This window comes from Lingula anatina, chromosome 1 (genome assembly GCF_051362555.1).
Source record: "Lingula anatina isolate TDL-2025a chromosome 1, LinAna3.0, whole genome shotgun sequence".
In the NCBI taxonomy this organism is placed as follows: Eukaryota; Metazoa; Brachiopoda; class Lingulata; order Lingulida; family Lingulidae; genus Lingula; species Lingula anatina.
Genome location: NC_141767.1, coordinates 10,764,149 through 10,782,826, shown reverse-complemented (window position 1 = coordinate 10,782,826; position 18,678 = coordinate 10,764,149). Strand labels below are relative to the sequence as shown.

Genomic DNA, 18,678 nt, shown 5'->3' with positions numbered 1-18,678 from the left:
GTACACGTATATGCCCCTACCTAGCAGTGTTGTTGTTTAGAGAAAAACACTCAGACAAAAACATTAGCTCCCCTAAGAAAGCGTTCAGACGGTACAATTCTTGCGCTTGATACAATTGTTCAACGTATTTTATTAGTACTGAAAGAGCACTTTCTACAGGGGCCACAGTTTAATTTCTCAAAAAATATTCATAGATATGTCTCTGGATGGCACTATTAATGTTTCTTTACTGCGAAAATTTGCATGTATCTATGGAAAAGACTTTATTTTTCAGCTGGCCTCTATAATATTAATAGCCTAATGTTAGTACATATTTGTAGCGTGTGTGTATTCACGAAATAAAGTTTATCGAATCAGTTAACTAGGTTGCTTTTCTTTTTACAAGTAGGCGAAATCTGAATATATTTAATCTTTTCAGAGAGCAAGTGATAGATCACAGTATGACATACAATTACGAACGATTTTTAGAGATGTTTCTCGCTACTACATGTACACTGGAGTGCTATACACTCAGCGTGGGTTTGTTGGGTCCTATACTGAACGCAACGAGCTACTGTAGGTCGAAGAAGTAAAATATAAAATGTTTATTCGTCTTAGTGCGTGCCAGTGGCACTGGGAAATTCTTACTTATAATTATACGAATTTTCCTTAGCTTTAACATGACGTTCTTTTATTTTTCATTTTAGAAATTAAAATATTAAGTGTAGAAATCTTTGGTACTCATATTACCATCTGAAATAAACTTACAAGTTATAGTACAATGCTGTTCCACGAAAGTGAACAATGGCAATGAGCGCACGTGGGCTCAAAATCGATCAGGTAAACAAATCTCTTCACTTCCTTGTCGCCCACTATTGGGCAACTTGCTCTCTTCATGATTTTATTTACCTTTCATTCTTTTCAAAATGTGTTATTTTATACTTTATAATAAAGGAAGTACTGCTGCATTTTCTTGGTTCATTAGCTGAGCTAATGTAGCCAGGGAAAACTTCCATTCTGAGTACAATTTGATCTAGGTATACAAAGGTTTCATTGTAAAAGAACCCCCCCCCCCCCCTTTTGAATTTGCTGGCTACGGGCCCGCCAGTGCTCCAAGCTTTTCGGAAAAATACCATAGTATTTTAGGGCACGTTTAAATGTATATTTTCGGTACTCTCACTTCCTTTTTCCAAATTCATGTGTCAAGTTTTACTTGACATTGCCTTCTTCTGACAAAAATTATGAGGAACCTCTACTGAACAATCTGGCCAACTTTCTGCCTTTTAGCATTGCTTATATCAAGGAGTTATAACTCCTTGCTTATATGTAGCTGAAACTGTAGTCATGAATAAAATAGATAAAAGGTTTCTGGTCTACCTTTCCCTCCTTTTGTAAATATTACATATGAAATGTTCTAAAGTAGTATTTGTTTGTTTTCTTTGTTTTAATACTGCAATCACTTTAGCCAAAGAACAGAATGATAAAAAAAGAAACAAAAAGAAATGGCAGGGTGGTTATGTTATATTTGGTTATTTAATTCACCGTTGTTACAGACAATACCTTATTGTTCGACAGCCATTGATAGAGTACAGTAAGAAAGTACAACTACGAAAGTTTTATAGAGGTGTTTTGAGTTACTACTTGTATTACACTGTAGTTCTCTGCGCTCAACCTAAGTGCTATTCTAGGACAAAAAAGTTAAATACAAAATGTTATCTTAATTCCTATTTGATCATTCATTATAATCATTATGATAGAAAATCTGTATTAATAGAAATTGTGATCCTAGGTCAATTATCACACCATTATGTAATTAGGCAATTAACATAAATTGATTGACACATAAGAACGGAGAATAATGGGAAGATTTTAAATAATAGATATCATGTGAGAGCGCAAGGCATCACCAAATAAGGAAATGTTAATAGATTGACGAATCACTTAGATTGGAATTAAAGTTGTGGAAAACCCTCCGTGCTATTAGAATGTGACATAATTAAGGCATAAAGTAGAGTTTAATGATCGTAAGATTAAGAATATACGTCTAAACCTTTGGTACACCAAAAGAGTACATGTTCTTCTTGCCTATTGCTGCGTGACTTTACCATAACTCTCTAGTAAATCGCTTATTTGTTGCAAAAACTAATTTTTAACTTTGCGTTCGACAGTTTAACACACTTGGATGTGGTGATTGCAGTCTGTATAATAACACATCGTGCCTCTGTGTTGGTCTATATTATTTTGGTGTCTATCTTTAAATTAAAATGCTAATTAAAATGCCTAAGTATCAAAATTAATAGTTAACAAACTTTTTCACTGGAAATTCCAAAAGCAAAAAAAAATTTTTGACGTCATTTTAGACTTAAACTTCATTTGAACTGTTTTTAGCAGTTAACTTCCTATTTTTGTTTGTTGGAAAACCCAAGCGTCATTCACCGTCGCATTGAACACGCCCTATAAGCGAGGCCGCCAGGTAGATTGGGCCAAATACGCTTTAACAATGGAGCCGAAGTGGTATATGCTTTTCTGCCTTCTCGTGATATGCGGTGGATTGCCAGTTATAGCTAGTAAGTAGCATATCTTTAATTAATATTTTTATACATTCAATACTTTGAGTTATTTTGTAAAATGTTCGAAGAGGCAGATTTTTTAAAAGCCGTAATGGATAAAAATCGATGAATCGCATTTTATGGAAAGTAACTGCAACAACTTAGTGCTGGCATAAAAAAATCGAACCACCTCAAATTAGCAATTTCTCGAGTTTTTTAAACTAAAAAAGTATTTAGACTTTGTTCCTTTTATGTCTTTGACATGATTTATATAGTGATAGTCACTTGCATGAATTTAGCGACCTTATTTTAATAGCATTATTATTATCACATTGCTCAACTTAAAGCGTCGATGTTAGACAAATAAATAGTTAAAGGGATAATAATTCTTCGTTTTGGCCAAAAAATGAATTTTTCTGTAGTAAACAACAGTTTATTTCAAGTCCACAGGAGTAATAATTCTATGTTTTGGTGACATTTTTTACTACGAGGCGGTTTCGGAATATACATGTGCTGGTTTTCAGAGCATGGAGCATGCTACATGTAATTACAAGTTCAAAGGGGGAAATATTTTATTTTTACCGATATATCTTATAAAGAGGAAGAATGAACAGCTTAAAAACAAAAGGTAAATAACACAACCCTCGTTAAAAAGTTATAGATTTACAAATAATTTGTATGCACGTGTGGCTTAAATGTAAACTAATTCCCGTTTTCAAACCATACCCATATGATAAGACTTAGTGTAATAAAGTTATAAATGAATGTTAAACGTGAAATGTTTATGCTAATTTTTTAAGAGTGTGAGAGATTTTTAATTTGTCTCCTGGTCGCAAGCAACGTCACAATTCTCTTGATGCCAAATAATAATTGTTAAACGTGAAAGGTTTATGCAAATTTTATAAGAGTGTGAGAGATTTTAAATTTGTCTACTGGTAGATATATGACGCAAGCAACGTCACTATTCTCTTGATGCCGAGAAGGTCACATGATCGATCTGTCTTTGACTTCCAGCATTTAAGAGACCTCGACTGATTTAACCAAGATGTAGTCGTGAAATTCTAGACTACATCGAGGTTAAATCCGAGTTTTCCGAGAGGCGCTACGCAGAAATGTCGAGTGAAGCAAGATATTTTTGGGTAGCGGCTCGAGGTTGCACTGGATCTTCACTGAAGCTTGTCTAAATGGACAGGCTTCAGTGATCATCATATCGCCACGGTCATATAACATCCCTAGGTATGTATAACAGAGTATAGCCATCAATGGTGGTCACGTGATCTGAATACAAGCTCAGATATCAGAATAATAGCTATAACTGCCGTTTTTGTCGTAAAACAGAATATATTATATTACTATGAGTTATTCACAATGTTTTTATTGTGAAATATAGATCTCATACGAAGAGTTATTATCCCTTTAAGATAATCATATTTAAATTCTACATAAAATAAAATATTTTAAGCACATGTTTCTAAAAACTTGTTAGAGAACTTAATAGAGGTGAAATTGGAACCTTTAATTATGTGGCTTCATGTAGAAAACAATACGCCTGTGGAGACAAAATAGTATACTCCTACCCTCTACCATGGCCACAGATTGATTTTCACTCGATATTCACAGATATTTTTCTGGTTAAATTCACGGTTATTTTCGGTACTGCCTCATCCAAAAATATCCACGTAATAACAACTGCGGCCCTGGTAGAGGGTAATATACTCCTTGGCTTCACCTATAGATAGGTGGAGGTCAGATCTCATCTACCCCAACAATCCACTTCATCTCAAGGCAAAAACATCACTTTTATAGCAGATAGTAGATGAGCAGAATGGTTTTCGCAGGGATAGGTCTTGTCAAGATCATATAGCCAAGCTACTCGTAGCATCATCTATTCGCATACCCCTAACACTTAACTTTACTTTGGAGCTGCAATCCGTTTACATGTGCTCATATTTGACCTAGGTAGGCCTAATGTCAAATAATTATTGATTACCGTGGGGAAGAAAGTAGCCAAAATAACAACTCACGAAGAGCTTAAAAGCCTGTAAGATTGTTTAAAACCCAGGATTTTGAGGGCAGGACAACCATTTTGAACAAACCTGTATTACCCTCTCTTACATTGTGTGCACTAGAAGTTAGAGTACAATACATTTCCACGAAAGTGAACAATGGCAATGAGCGCATGTGGGCTCAAAACGATCAGGTAAACAAATCCCTGCACTTCCTTGTCGCCCACTATTGGATGGCTTGCTCACCTGTTTTTTGTGTATCTTTCACCCCTTCCAAAATGTGTTACCTTATATACCTTATTAACTGCGGAAGTACCGTTGCATTTTCTTGGTTCAGTTGCTCCGTGCTTTTTAACAAAACATTGATATTTTCTTCGTGTACTTTGAGCAATCTTTAAGCGTGAATATGTCTAAGAGTTTGGTACGCTAACTCCCTCCTATAAAAGTGTAATATGGATCGAGGTATGTTTAAAGACTGTAAAGAAATACCAATAAATACGACGTCCTGTCAAGCTTTACCTGATAAGTGCCTTCTTTTGAAAAAAAAGGAGGATCCTGTACTGAATAATCTGGCGAACATTTTGCCTTTTATCATTGCTTATCTTTAGCTGAAAACTGAATAAAGTAGATAGAATGACGTTTCTGGTCGACCTGCCCAGCCTCGATCTCTAATCTTTCTTTTGGAATATTGCCTACCTGTATTTTCCTGTATTGTGTACCTATATTTATTTGCCACATGACTTTTTTGTTCTTACATTCACCATATAGTCACAAACAAAGGGCATTCATAGTCAAACATGGATGTATTTGTGTTTATATCCGAGGTCCGAAACACCAGTAAACTCACCCCCCAACCCCCACGTTTTTGTTTGTTTGTTTGTTTCTGAACTCCCTAAGCCCTACTTGTAACTCAGCAAATAAAAAAAAACTATATAGTCGCTCTGCATGTTGTTGTGTCAACTCCACCTCCCCGACCAACTCACGGGATATACAATATACCTTAAAAACAGTATAATATATTCAATCATATTAATGATCAAAAAACTTAATCCCTATGACAAGATGCCCCGCCTTTAGTTCCTGAACACATATACCCTCCCCTCTACCAGGATGGCAGCTTGATTTTTCATTAGATATTCACAGATAGGTCACTAGTTAAATAATGGAACCTTTCTGCCCTTCGAGAGTCAACGAAAAGTGCACATAATAAAATTGGGGCCCTGGTAGAGGGTACGTAAACCCCTTTGGTAGAATTCTAGGCCCGCCTTTGAAAAGTGCACAGAGATTAGAATCTCATTAGAAACTCATACTGTATTATCTGAACTTAAATGATTAAGGCTGCACAAAATGTAACGGTTTTCAGTAAAAGTGGCCATTTATTTTGGTTGTAGGAGTAAAATCATGAATCGATTGTCTTTTTTTTTTCCAGCTGACCCATGCGAAGCTGGGAATCATGTTGTTCGTCGGGACGAGTGGCAGAGAAGTGTCGGTCACGTCAAGCAGAGTGGTGATATAGCGATCTGTGACCGCTATATAGATGAAGGATGGTACAGATTTATAAGTCCTGCTGGCAACGATATGCCTACCACGTGCCCCAACTTTCCAAATCGCTGTGGGACAACATGGCCTATTTGGCTTGATGGTAAGAACTTTTGTGTCACATGTATTGCGTGGATGAAAATGTCCCAAAATTAATGTTAAACATGTTATGTGTTTTTAGTAAACAACTAAAGGTGGCAAGGTGGCTACGTGATTTTTTTTCTGACTATACATTTTAATCCTTTATTTTTTATGTTCATCGTTATTTTCCAAATCTTGTGACAATGTACATGTATATGTAATACAACAAGAAGTACAATCGCTAAGTTTACTTAATTTATACTAGTCTGCCGCCATATCGGGACAATTCTCTATACAAAGATGGATTAGGCAAAGACCACACTTGATAGCATCTTAAAGATGATCAGTTGCAACAATATAACATTATTTGTGACACAAACCACAAATAGAGATTACAATTTCAAATTATTTTGCATGGAGCTTAGAATAAAGGGATTTAGTTTAATTTAATCGAGGGAGTTTGGAGAGGAGCCAGGACTTCGATATGAATGAAGAAGTTTAAAATGATTAGTTCTTTCACGTTTGTTTGCACAGTGAAGAAAAGGCTCGTCTATTTATCTGACAGGAATGTAATGACAGGAATGGACAGGTGATCAGTGTTTTGACGTCAGTCAGAGGTGGATCCAAGGGGGGACACAGAAAGTCTTGTGCTCTCTTATATTCAGAATTGACGTACCCCCTTTTGCCTCACCACCATTCCCAAAACAGTATAAAAAGGAAAGAGACAAACCAAAGCAATGTTTCCATCCCTTTGCCTTACATACCGTTATTACAGCCAAATTGCTGGATCTGTCTGTCAAGCGAAGCAAGGCAAAAGCCCTCTCCCTTCCCGTATGCCCCCTTCCTCCCAGCAAAACCCTGCATCCACCAGTGTAAGTACGTATGGCATACACCCTGGGTGCTTCTTTATTTTTATAACTGATGAATTTGATTATATAATACCACTTTAGATAATGACAAAATCATATTTCATTTTAGGCAACCTCCCGGCTACGAACACAGAGATTCAGGCCACAGCCTGTCTTTACAGCATCTTTGACTGTTGTGAAAAGAGTTACGATATCAAAGTGAAGAACTGTAATGATGAATTTAATGTGTATTACCTAGTTAAGACTACTGGTTGTTCGGAGGCCTATTGTGTTGGTGAGTCCTGAACTTAACCTATAACTGAATGAATAATATTGATAATAAGTTGCTTCTCTCTCACACACACACACACACACACACACACACACACACACACACATAAATGCAGCATCAACTTTTATAAACGACTGGGAGGAAGCTTTACAAGTTTATCTTATAATGATGTCGATTAGACAAATGAAACATTCTTGAAGTCACGCAAGACTGTGCTCTTTCTGAAAACGATGCGAAATTATTTCCTTCTTTGTGCTTTTTTAGGCACAGAGACTCCATGTCCTGACGACCAATCTTCACCTACTGGATTTACACCTGGCTGTACTGGTAAATAAAAACAATTTTAACTGGTCTGGTACACACGCACGCACACACACACACACACACACACACACACACACACATTGTCGGTTCATCATATTCCTGTTGATTTTGATCAGTTCGAATTTTTTACAATAATGACCTGGTATTACCTTATAAAAATCGTTTAAAAATGCACAGGTACAATGAACATACTGGGTTTTATTTCAAGGACCACATGTTTCAAAACCTGTGTAACTTTATTCATTCTTTTTAATTGGATTTGTAGGCGACTTTCCAAGAATTACTATTGTGCCGACGCTTGACTGGACTATTGGCACAAGGACTCGGAATGGCCTGCAATTCAATGAGATTCAATTCCGTTGTCACCCCGATTTCTCCGAGATTGCTGCTGACAAACAGGCGGATTTGGTTTTTGACGTGAATTGGTATATGGACGAAGACCTCGTCCACACCCACCAAGTTCCTCTTGCAGATTTACCTGCCATTTTACAAGAAAGTGACTGGGAGGATGAGAAGAGACTTAATGTAAAAGTAGGTTGCGATGCTAACATGATACGTTTGTTAACAGCTGCAAGTCCACTCTCCTGGTATGATTTATTTTTTCATATATTTTAAATGTGCCTAATCGCACTAATTGAGGGGCCTATCTTTTTCTAGCGAGCGATGGGGCGATGTGATCGATTTGCCAGTAATACGTGTATATTCGTTCTGTTTCAAAGCATCCTACATGCACCTGTATTTAGGCAAGGGTTAACACTGACTATTTTCTATAACTTGATGTTTTAGGTTTCATGTGAGGTGCGCGCTAGGTTTGGTCAAAATGGGGCGGTTGGTACCAAATTGAGGAGTCAGACATTTTACGCTGGCATAGAGGTGAGATGAATAACCAGCATGTAATATTGCAGTTGAAATGACTGTGTAAGAATAAATATAAATAACATACCTGTAGGACACTGTACTGTTTTCACAGTCATTTTGTTTAAGGGTAAGTGTCATCTTTTGTGTCGTCAGTCTAAGAGGATGGTCTATATGCGTCACCTTTTTTTTCTAAAATTGTGATATAACATGTAAGATAGGCATATAAACTCCTACTTGTATATTATATGTACATGTTTAATTAGGATATAATATCAGACTAGTGCTTGATAAGTTTAGTATTAATATTATTATTTGATTTGTCTGCCTGTCTGTTTTTTAGCAACATTAAGCAAAAAGAGGTCTGAGCTGTTTTGTCTGTATTCCCTGAGTGCTTTTTTTGTTGGCTTATGAAAAGATGTGTGTGTTTTTAGGTAGTAACAGATACTCCACTCCACGTATCAGAAGGGGACCTAGACGCAACATTACTGGAAATCAGGCCCACGCTGCCAGTCCTGTGTACACCGTTTCCGGATTTTGACCTCAACTGCAATGAAAAATACTTGATAGTCGAAGTCAAGATCCCAAATGTGCCTGACAGGACGGGCCAATGCAAGGGCGTGCCAGTGAGTACTACCAGGGAGTTGGTAAAGGAACTCGAAGGAATGCCTTGTGGAGTCCAGATACCTGTTACAACAAGCATGGATGATTGGAACCAGGCGACAACCTATCCTTTACACGTAAAAGCCGTTCTCGACGGGAAATATGATGGGGATCACATTGCTGCCGTCAAGCTCGGAACAGCAAATGATTTTTTTTGGCACCCGATCTGGACAAATTACTTGCACCCCGATATTCTGGTAGGTATCTTTTTTGCTTTGAAAGCAAGAACTCTATTACAGTTTAGATACAAGTAAGTGTGATTTCCGGTAGCTCTTTGTCTTTGATGTCCAGCAATGGTATATTTCGGTTAAATGCAACCGGTGGAATAACATTTTCGTTCTTCCTTTTTTACAGCATCATCATTTGATGACAGCGTCATCAAAATAGTTTTGCTTTAAAATAGACGTATGATGTGACACGAACAATGTCGTTAGAGAGATAAATGTAAAATATGAAAGTCGGACGCACCTTGTTGGCTGCTGGTGTAACAACGGGAGTTTTTATGAAAAAAAGTCTAGTCCGTGCTCTTTTCCCTTAGGTACATGTCATAGATGAAGATGCCGAATTAGCAGGAGTTCACTGTTATTCTCACAACGATCCTCACATGCTGTCATTTTCTGGCATGTAAGTATAAGATAAACGGGTATTCTGTGACCACCCCTCCCCTTCTGGGGCCGCCATTGTAAGATGATTCAAATGAGGAAAGATGCCATTTATCTTACTGCAGACTCCGGAAAATATTTAAACATTGATCATCATTAGATTTTAAATGTCTTTAGATTGAAATCTATGTGCATAAGTAAAATCGTCCTTTTGGGGAAAATGAATTGTACAATGCATGATGTTCTCCTTTTTTGTTTTTTTTATCCAGACATTATGAATGCCAACTGCCTGGAGAATTCATATTGTACAGACATAAAACCTTACCTATACAGGTAATAAAAACATATATATATATATATATATATATATATATATATATATATATATATATATATATATATATATATGCCTATTGGTGATGTACAGATAAATGTACAAAGTATCAGAAATAGTAAACATGCATGTTTCTTGTCAATTAAAGGAAAAGGAAGAAAATTGAAATGCAATGTGTAACTTAACTTTTGCACTTAAACTATATTTAAACTTTTATTTATATTGACAGGTAAACACGTTCTTTACAAAATGTGGTGGAGCTACGTGTAACTGTGGAGTGGCGGTGAAATCTGGAGGGGACGTTTTCGTGGTAGATTCATGTGACCAGACAGGGAGAGATGTGTACTTCAAAGGCAATCATCGCTCTCGCCTGCGCATGGGTATGATTGGTTGTGATGAAGAAACAATGAGGGTTGAGAGATTAGTAGGGATTGGTTATAAGGTAAGGAGAGAGAGAGAGAGGGAGAGAAAGAGAGAGAGATACACAACGTGGACATTGATATTCCATCACAATAATCATATAATCATATAATTTTATGGTTTTAAATTCATTTACAGGTGTACTTGCCCACAGGAGGATACGTTCTTATTTCATTACATGACTACGGTGAAATATACCTTGCAAATGTAGATATATATGCTGGAACTCTGGACTATGCAAACACGGAAGGTCTGTGTGGGGACTTTACAGGGCCACGGCGTGGTAATCTTCGACGCAGGGATGGGGTGTTCCACAACTTGAACACCGAAAACCCCCCAAACACATTTTCTGAGTCTTGGAAGTACGTGAAATATTTCAATACATTAGAACATCTGTTTCAGTTATTTTGAACAAATTTTTGTTAGTTATACTGAAGTGTTATTGTGAAACTAAACTCAACCATTTGAAAGAATGTGTTCAGTTCATTGTCTCTGCCAACTAAACAACAATTGTGATGTTATTGGTGCCAGTTTTTCTGTTTGTTTGTGGACAAGTTCATCAAAACTTTGATGTTATTTTCAGGGTACTTAAGCACTTATTTAGTGGCAAAATTCATAAGTGCCGTATTTTAAAAGGATAATTTATTATCATTATTACTTTCATTTTTTCTTGGCGTAAGTCTATGTTTTCGGGGTGCTCTCTAGTCTTCAGTGTTGGACGGTGTTCCATAAGCTTACCAATTTTTGTTTTTTCCCTCAAAACAGAATTCCCATGGGAAGCAGTGAGAGTTTATACAACGGAGATGGAAGTACAAGATATGCCAGACATCCGTACTGTTCATGTGAAAACGAAGGAGATACGTTTGACCCAGAGTCCAGACTATCCTGTGGCTTTAACCAAAAGGTTTCAGATTGTATTGATTCTATAAAAGACATCACCCGGCAACAATATCAGAACTGCAGACGAAGACGGGATCTCTCTGGTACTGATAGAATAATGGAAACAAGAATATTTGTAGAAGATAGTCCACCAAACGAGGTAGGTGTTGTAGATCCCTATTTTCCGGAAAGTTATCATTTATCAATCTGAATATTAAGGCGTACGTGAATATTTAAAATGGCAAAGGATTCTTTTTGTATTAGCCTTGAATGTTAAAAATGACAATTTGCCATTATAATATTTTCTAAATCTATTCACCTGTTAACTGTTCCACAGGCATTAAATGCTTTACACTCAGAATGGCAAAACAAGCCTTTTTATGACAGTCACCTTATTTAAGACTGCTACATGGACAAATGGGTGGACAGAAGACGTGGCTCGTGCCTACTGCAGTGATGAAATCCTTGGTGGAGCTTTGGGTAACACTTCAGCAGCTCTTAGTAACTTAAAACCCGAGAATTATGTAGAAGAATGCGTTTTGGACATAAAAGTAAGACTATTTGTCCTGTCATCCGTAGTCATATCTTTTCATTCGGTTTTGTAGCTTTAAATGTTTTCTGTTTAATGTGGTGTTTCCTATGCCTTTATTATTCTGTTCGATCGGCATTGTCTGCATTTTGACTTTAAGTAAACCACTCATTGACCAGATGAACAATTTACGTTTAGAATGACAATATGTCATCGTACATTGTATTAGTGCTGCGCATAAATATACTAGCCCCTTGCTCAGTGAAAAGAATTTCAAGGAAAATGCTCAACCTTTTCAAAGTATGCGACTGGTCACATTCTCGTAGAAAGCTATTCATTTCCATATTAACACACGGGACGTGACAAGTTTCGATCTTTTACAGATAACAGGAGACACCCATTTTACAAAAGCGACAAAAGAAGCTTTCAGAATGTCCATGGAAGTCGAACTGGAAAAGAACAGTACATTGTGGATATTTGATAACGAAACCGGCAGGGCATTTCTACCAGAAAGTATAGCGGCCGGCTTATGTCCAAATCAGTGTTCGGGAAATGGAATATGCTCCAAGTCGAATGGTATTAAATAACTAGCCCTATTGCTAATCATATACGCATTTGATAAAATCTATCGTAGTTTCATCATAGAGTTCATTATATTGTCATGCAAGTAAAACACACGACAGTTGACATGTGCAGTGCAGCGGTTCAGGAACGAATGCATACATTTACCATTGTTTCAGGAACCTGCTCTTGCGAAGACGGATATTATGGTGCCGACTGTTCAATGGACAAAAATGTCCAGATCACGTGTTTTGAAATGCCTGACAACGGCCTTTGCGACGAAAGCTCCAGACCTTGTAGAGAGACACCAGTATACTGTTCAATGTTTATTCAAGACCTTCGTATAAAATGCATGTTTACTGTATATAAGGTATGAGCATTTTAATATAAATGATTAACGATTTTAATATAAATTCTGAATTACGTTGACATCTTCTTTGTAATTAAGATCTCGGCAATTAAGATTTTTTTTAAATTAAGAGACTATAAGAGACGTTGTAAACATTATTCAGAATTTATATTAAAATCGTAATGCACTACGTTACGTTTAAAATTGTTACGTTAAAGGGATCATAACTCTTCGTTTTAGCCAAAAAATTAATTTTCCTGGAGTAAACAACAATTTTTCCATACTTACCAATGGTTAATGAATCCATTTTTACATTCAAAGTTAGTCCCTGGTTATTTTCTAAAAATTGTGTTTTTTTGTTAAAATCTCTTAAGAGATTTTAACAGAGTATAGCCATCAATGGAGGTCATGTGGTCTAAAGACAAGTTCAGATATCAGAATAATACCTATAACTGCCGTTTTTGTGGTAAAACAGAATATATTATATTTTTATGAGTTATTCACAATGTTTTTATTGTGAAATATAGATCTCATACGAAGAGATTTAAGCATTTCCAGGTGTTAAGCTGAAATCGCATAATCTGGCTGAAATGTGCCAAACATATCTATACTAAGTAACATTATAGCCCGCTCTTTGTTAGCGCTGTATTGTCTTGAATATACGTAATTTGTTCTCCATAACAGTATACATGTAGCAAGTAAACTGTTCCAATGAATTCCCATTTGTCATTTCAGGTAACCTTCTCAGGCGTTACGACTACATCTTCACAAACTGAGTCGGACGCAGAGTTCGTCCATATCCAAGAAGTGATGTGCAGCCTACCCAATGCACATTCCAGGAAGAAAAGGACCATATCCCCTGGAAGCACGGAGGTCGTTCTGGCAGAAGGTTACAAAGTGAGCGTCAGTAACAACGGTCTGAACTACAGTGAACCCAGGTACATTCTGGTATACGATTCGAAGTGTGTGGACTGCAATTCAACAACTAATTGCACTCTCAAGGTAATTATTTTAATTTGCGGGAATCATTTTGGCTGTACGCTAAATTGTTCAATTTTCATGAATCATTTTGGCTAGCTACTTACTGCTTGGTTACTTAACTATGCATAATCAATCACAAAATTCATTTATTTACGTTTGTACTTACTTATCTCCAGCCTTATTCCATTCCAGAATGGAACCTGCATTATAGACGGTGTATGTTATTCGTCTGGTGAGGTCAACCCTAGCAACGCGTGTCAGACTTGTGACCCCACCCACAACGTGTCAGGGTGGCTGACACAGGTAATAAGTCATTTATTTTATTAGATATATTAGATATTCACGAAACACTAAGAACACGCCTCTCTGTACCATGGTCTGCGGGATTTTTAAGAAGTCTGTCGTTTTTTTTCATATTTACAGTTAATATTTCTGAAACTTGAAAATTGTTTTTATTAGCGTTGCTTCTCTGTCGTTGTTGTGCAAAGAATTTTTTTCTAAAACCACTTATTTACTCGTTGGTTTCCGTCCACCTATCAGGGCAGTAGCTGTGTCATTGACGGAGAATGCTACACAAATGGTGCTCAAAGGGCGGGAGCTGCTTGTGAAGTGTGCGATGTGAACACCAATAGTTATCAGTGGACATTGCAGGTATTGGTGAACGCATTAACTTGCAAACATTATTTGACACGTTGCATTTTTACTTATTAGCGTAGTTCGTTGATATGAATGTTTGAGTATATGCATGTACATACTGCCAGACACAACTGTGTTATTGTATTATTTTGTCCTTTTCCAAAAGCACATCTTTTCACATAAATAATATTTGTAACCATTGGTTTTAACTGTGTTCATTCAGAGCGACAAATGCAAAGTAAATGGGACGTGCTATGAGACGTGCGAACGGGATTCAGAAAATTCTTCCTTGATTTGTCACCCTGATACCAACTCTTTGGCCTGGACCAGTGTAGAAGACGGTATGACTCAGTATAATTCAGTATTGTTATATTTCTACTACTTCTTTGGCACTTATTTTCACGCAAACAATACCACATACATATTTCTATATCAAACTTAGTTCGGTAAATTGCCAAACATTTTGACCATCTGAAGCATTTCAATAAAGTAATAAAAATTGACAACCGAATAGGTTACTTACGATAAACTACCATTGTTTTGATTGCACGGATAGAAGGGTAGATTATTTTTTCTCAATTTTCTTTTGAGCAAGAGAGAAAACAAAGACAATCTTTAAAAAATATTTTCAAACAGCTACTTAAATTCCATCGAATATTAAAATACACATACCACGAAGGGGTCAAATGTGAAAATATATACCTACATGAACTACTTTTTTCAGCTGGAAGCTGCGCTTTATTTGAAAGTAAATCCACAGGAGACCTGTCCAGTTCCTCCACACACGCTTACGGTTCCTCCACAGTGCAAGATCGAGGAACATCAACAACATCAACATCTATTATCTTCCTATCAACCCAACCGTCTTCCCTGACAACAGCCTCAGAGGCGAATTCACAGCTTTTTTCCACGCGTTATACACCAGGGGAAGCTTCATCGACGAACTCACCGGAGGATTATTCTTCAACAGTTTTGACCTCGTCCGAGTGGTCTTCAACTATGTCTTTTGATTCTACATCGATCACCATTGCGGCACAGTTTTCGAGCAACGCTCCCGTGGCATATGCTTCCATATCCACTGTATCTTCGGTATTATCTTCGACTAATGAGCCAGAAACGCATTCTTACAAGTCAACTACATCTGTTACAGCATCTTCACTTATTGTTCAGGTGGCAAGTGTGGGCACATCGGCGGCATCTGCTGGCTCGTCCTCTACCAGCTTACCCGTGACACACGCTTCGACAGCGACGACAGTTCAAGAAGTATCTTCAACAATACCATTACCTGAGGCACATTCCTCGAACCCAGTTGGCTCTGTGCTACCAGAAAAATCTACACATTTGCCGATGACACATGGATCTGTTTCGACGTCCATTTTTGCAGAAACTTCGAGGAATTTGCCTGTAACACGCGTTTCTGCAACTGAGACAGCAATATCGCCATCATCCTCACTTAGCTTATTAGATGCACATGAATCTACTGCTACCATTGAACTGTCATCAAATCGAATGCATATGGGTCCTGGATCATCAGTGACCTCGTTTACATCAACAGAAACTGTTACGCCCAGTAGTGTGCCCGTCAGCTATACACCCCCAGTGACAGCCCCAACATCTTCTCCAACAGGAACCACAAAAGGTTTAAGGCCTCCGACCAATGCAGGGCAGTTAAGCTCTTCGGCGTTAGTTGTAATTGGCGTCATGGTTGCATTGAGTGTTGTCTGCGTGTGTGTCATCATTGGGGCTTACATATACATTGTCAAAATTAAAAGGTAAGCTAATAATAATAATAGTAATAATTATAATAGTAGTAGTAGTAGTAGTAGTAGTAGTAGTAGCAGCAGCGGTAGTAATTCTGCCTTAGAGACAACCAAAGTCAATATACTCCAAAGCACTGCGTTATGTGGAGGAGCACAAATAAAGAAAAGAATACATCTGATAGGCCAATACACCAACCATCAACCTTCTGGATAAACATTTTAGTAACTACTGTGAATTTCACTGTAGAAATGAACCAAAATATACAATGCTTTTATTTCTGACTTATGTATTATTACCATTTTCATTTAAACTTACCCGCTTTTCGAATTTTCTTTCCAGAGGTAAATCGGCTAGGTATTATGCGCCCAGTAGCAGTGTTGGTGGTAAAGGAGAAATGGGGGAAAACCGACCAGTGTCTGTCAATTCAAACACATTAAACGTGCATGTTGGGGACTCCTTGGCTGATATGAAGCCTCTCCATTACAGCCAAATCTTTGAGTCAAGGGAAATAACTGAAACATCGAATTCCGACTCTCGCCCAATGAGCGGTCGTAGTCATCACAGTGCGTGGGATGCACCACCCAATGAGGAAACTAGAAATAACGGATCACTTGCATATTCTATGGAACCGGTGACCGAGTTTCATGTCATTCCTGATCCTGTGACCACGGCACTGCCACCATTGTCATTCCGTCCAAAATTCCCTACGTCTGGTCCTGGTCGTAACCAATTTCCGAATTATTAAATATAGATAGTCCAGGTTTCTTCTTAACATTTTGTTTGTACAGGTTTCTTCTTAGTATTTTGTTTAACACAGTGACAAGTTTTTTTTTTGTATCATACTCGTGTGTAATCTAAAACTTTACAGTGTTTTATATTTTTGTATTTGTGCCTAACTGATAAAAAATTTAATGCTTGTTAAAATTGCAGCCACGTTTTTTTTTATTGTAGGCCTATTTCCTAATTTGGACCTTGAAGTCATTTAAGTTGGGTAGCTGGCTGGGGTTGTCTTTTTTTTTGTCAGAATACAATGCATGAGCACATTTTTACTTACAATAGTGTCGGTACTTTACGTTATAAAGGCCTAAGTGCATGTATAAAGCTTTCCCCCGTTTCCGTTGCCATTCCATAGAGGTGAAAAATAAAGTTTTTTTACATACGCAAGTAAAATATTGTATATGCATATACAAATACGCACAGAGAACTCTGTTATGGGTTTATTTATACAGAAATAAAATGACATTCATTGATTAAAATACATTAAGTAAAAGGCACACACGACTCTGAAGAGCATACTAAGTTAACTTTGCAACACTGTCTGTAATGTTGTAGTTTGGTAATTGGAAGCAAAGATAGTCGCGGAACGGTGATTTTTTATTGACAGTCCTACTGCACAATGACTCCGTTCCATTACATTTAGGGACTTGTAAAAACTAAAAAATGCAGCACTTCGGGTTAAAAAAGTGCAGCATTTTGGGTTCCGTGGCTAAGGCCTACCCTCTACCAGGGTGGCAGATATTATAGGCACATTTTCACATTTATAAGATTGACCATATTTAGCCAGAGACGTTGTCTGTGAATATCTAGTAAAAATCAATCTGTGGCCCTGGCAGAGGGAAGCTAAGGCACATGAATCTCGTGACCTGACGGTGTTGGAGTTATTCTCGTTCAAAATAGACTATAATATTTGTAACGTGGAGAGACCATTATTCTCCATGTGAAATACTTATCCTTATGTTATTGAAATGAAAATAAATTCTTTTGAAGGACAAACTCTCATTTTGTTGGCATTTTTTGCTTTTCACCCAATCTTTTCACCAAATCTCAAGGGGCTTTGCGTCATGGATAGTACTAGGTAACGTATATTCCCCGGAAAAATTGTCAAAAAATTTCATTTTGTTCAAGTATTTGGTGCAATAGAAAAGCGTTTTCTGTTGCTGACCGAAAAATATATTGTGATTCCATGATACTTTGACATTTCTGATGTAGTATTTGGATCATGAGGGAAAAATAATTAATTGAATGCTTATTTTACTGTCGGTAGGGTGTGTTTTCCCCGTTTTTTTTAAATATTTAGTGACAAGCAAACAAGTCGCTCAAAAACAATTAACTGCTCTATACAGAAGATTGTTATAATTTTTTACTTATACTTGTAGGAGATAAATCAAGGAACAAAACCAATAATGATTGAACTTTCAAAGTGAGTAAAACGTTTCACAGCTGTACGTTTTGCATTTGTGACAGTAATGTATGTTCCTTTTTGGGGATAATAGATTAATTATTTTTTATTATTCATGGTTCCAGGAGAGTGAAACTTTGATACAAACTTCTCCACGTGGGACCCTAAAATGATCAAACATAGTTTGTAATCGGTGCACTAAGTTTTTAAGAGCATGCCTGTGGCATCAACTGCACCTCTATGTTGGGTTTGGGTGTTTTATACGCATAGGGTTAATCGCCCATTTCGCTGCATTGTAAACTGGTACTAAA

At 37.2% G+C, this 18,678-nt stretch overlaps 1 protein-coding gene across 3 annotated transcripts; it reads left to right on the top strand.

The window, feature by feature from the left end:
• The first annotated feature begins 2,389 nt into the window (after window positions 1–2,389).
• Window positions 2,390–17,961, top strand: LOC106155441 (von Willebrand factor D and EGF domain-containing protein). 3 transcript variants are annotated; one of them, XM_013530301.3, is made up of 21 exons: window positions 2,390–2,546; window positions 5,964–6,176; window positions 7,133–7,297; window positions 7,559–7,621; window positions 7,884–8,149; window positions 8,405–8,491; window positions 8,908–9,333; window positions 9,675–9,760; window positions 10,008–10,071; window positions 10,302–10,514; window positions 10,631–10,854; window positions 11,258–11,531; window positions 11,773–11,922; window positions 12,284–12,476; window positions 12,641–12,831; window positions 13,546–13,812; window positions 13,984–14,094; window positions 14,332–14,442; window positions 14,651–14,768; window positions 15,152–16,199; window positions 16,528–17,961. In XM_013530301.3, exons 1-21 carry the CDS (start codon window positions 2,480–2,482, stop codon window positions 16,931–16,933), a joined length of 4,743 nt encoding a protein of 1,580 aa, XP_013385755.2. In that variant the 5' UTR covers window positions 2,390–2,479; the 3' UTR covers window positions 16,934–17,961. The 3 variants fall into 3 exon arrangements, with proteins under 3 accessions (XP_013385755.2, XP_086855522.1, XP_086855523.1); XM_086999396.1 differs by lacking the exon at window positions 2,390–2,546 and adding an exon at window positions 2,999–3,156; XM_086999397.1 differs by lacking the exon at window positions 2,390–2,546 and adding an exon at window positions 3,591–3,764.
• The last annotated feature ends 717 nt before the right edge of the window (window positions 17,962–18,678 follow it).

Excerpts from the sequence above, each read along its gene's own strand:
- LOC106155441 (XM_013530301.3), top strand. The coding sequence starts at position 2,480 with ATGGAGCCGAAGTGGTATATGCTTTTCTGCCTTCTCGTGATATGCGGT. Across the intron at positions 14,095-14,331 it reads TGTCAGGGTGGCTGACACAG|GGCAGTAGCTGTGTCATTGA; the intron begins GTAATAAGTCAT and ends TCCACCTATCAG. Across the intron at positions 14,769-15,151 it reads CTGGACCAGTGTAGAAGACG|CTGGAAGCTGCGCTTTATTT; the intron begins GTATGACTCAGT and ends TACTTTTTTCAG.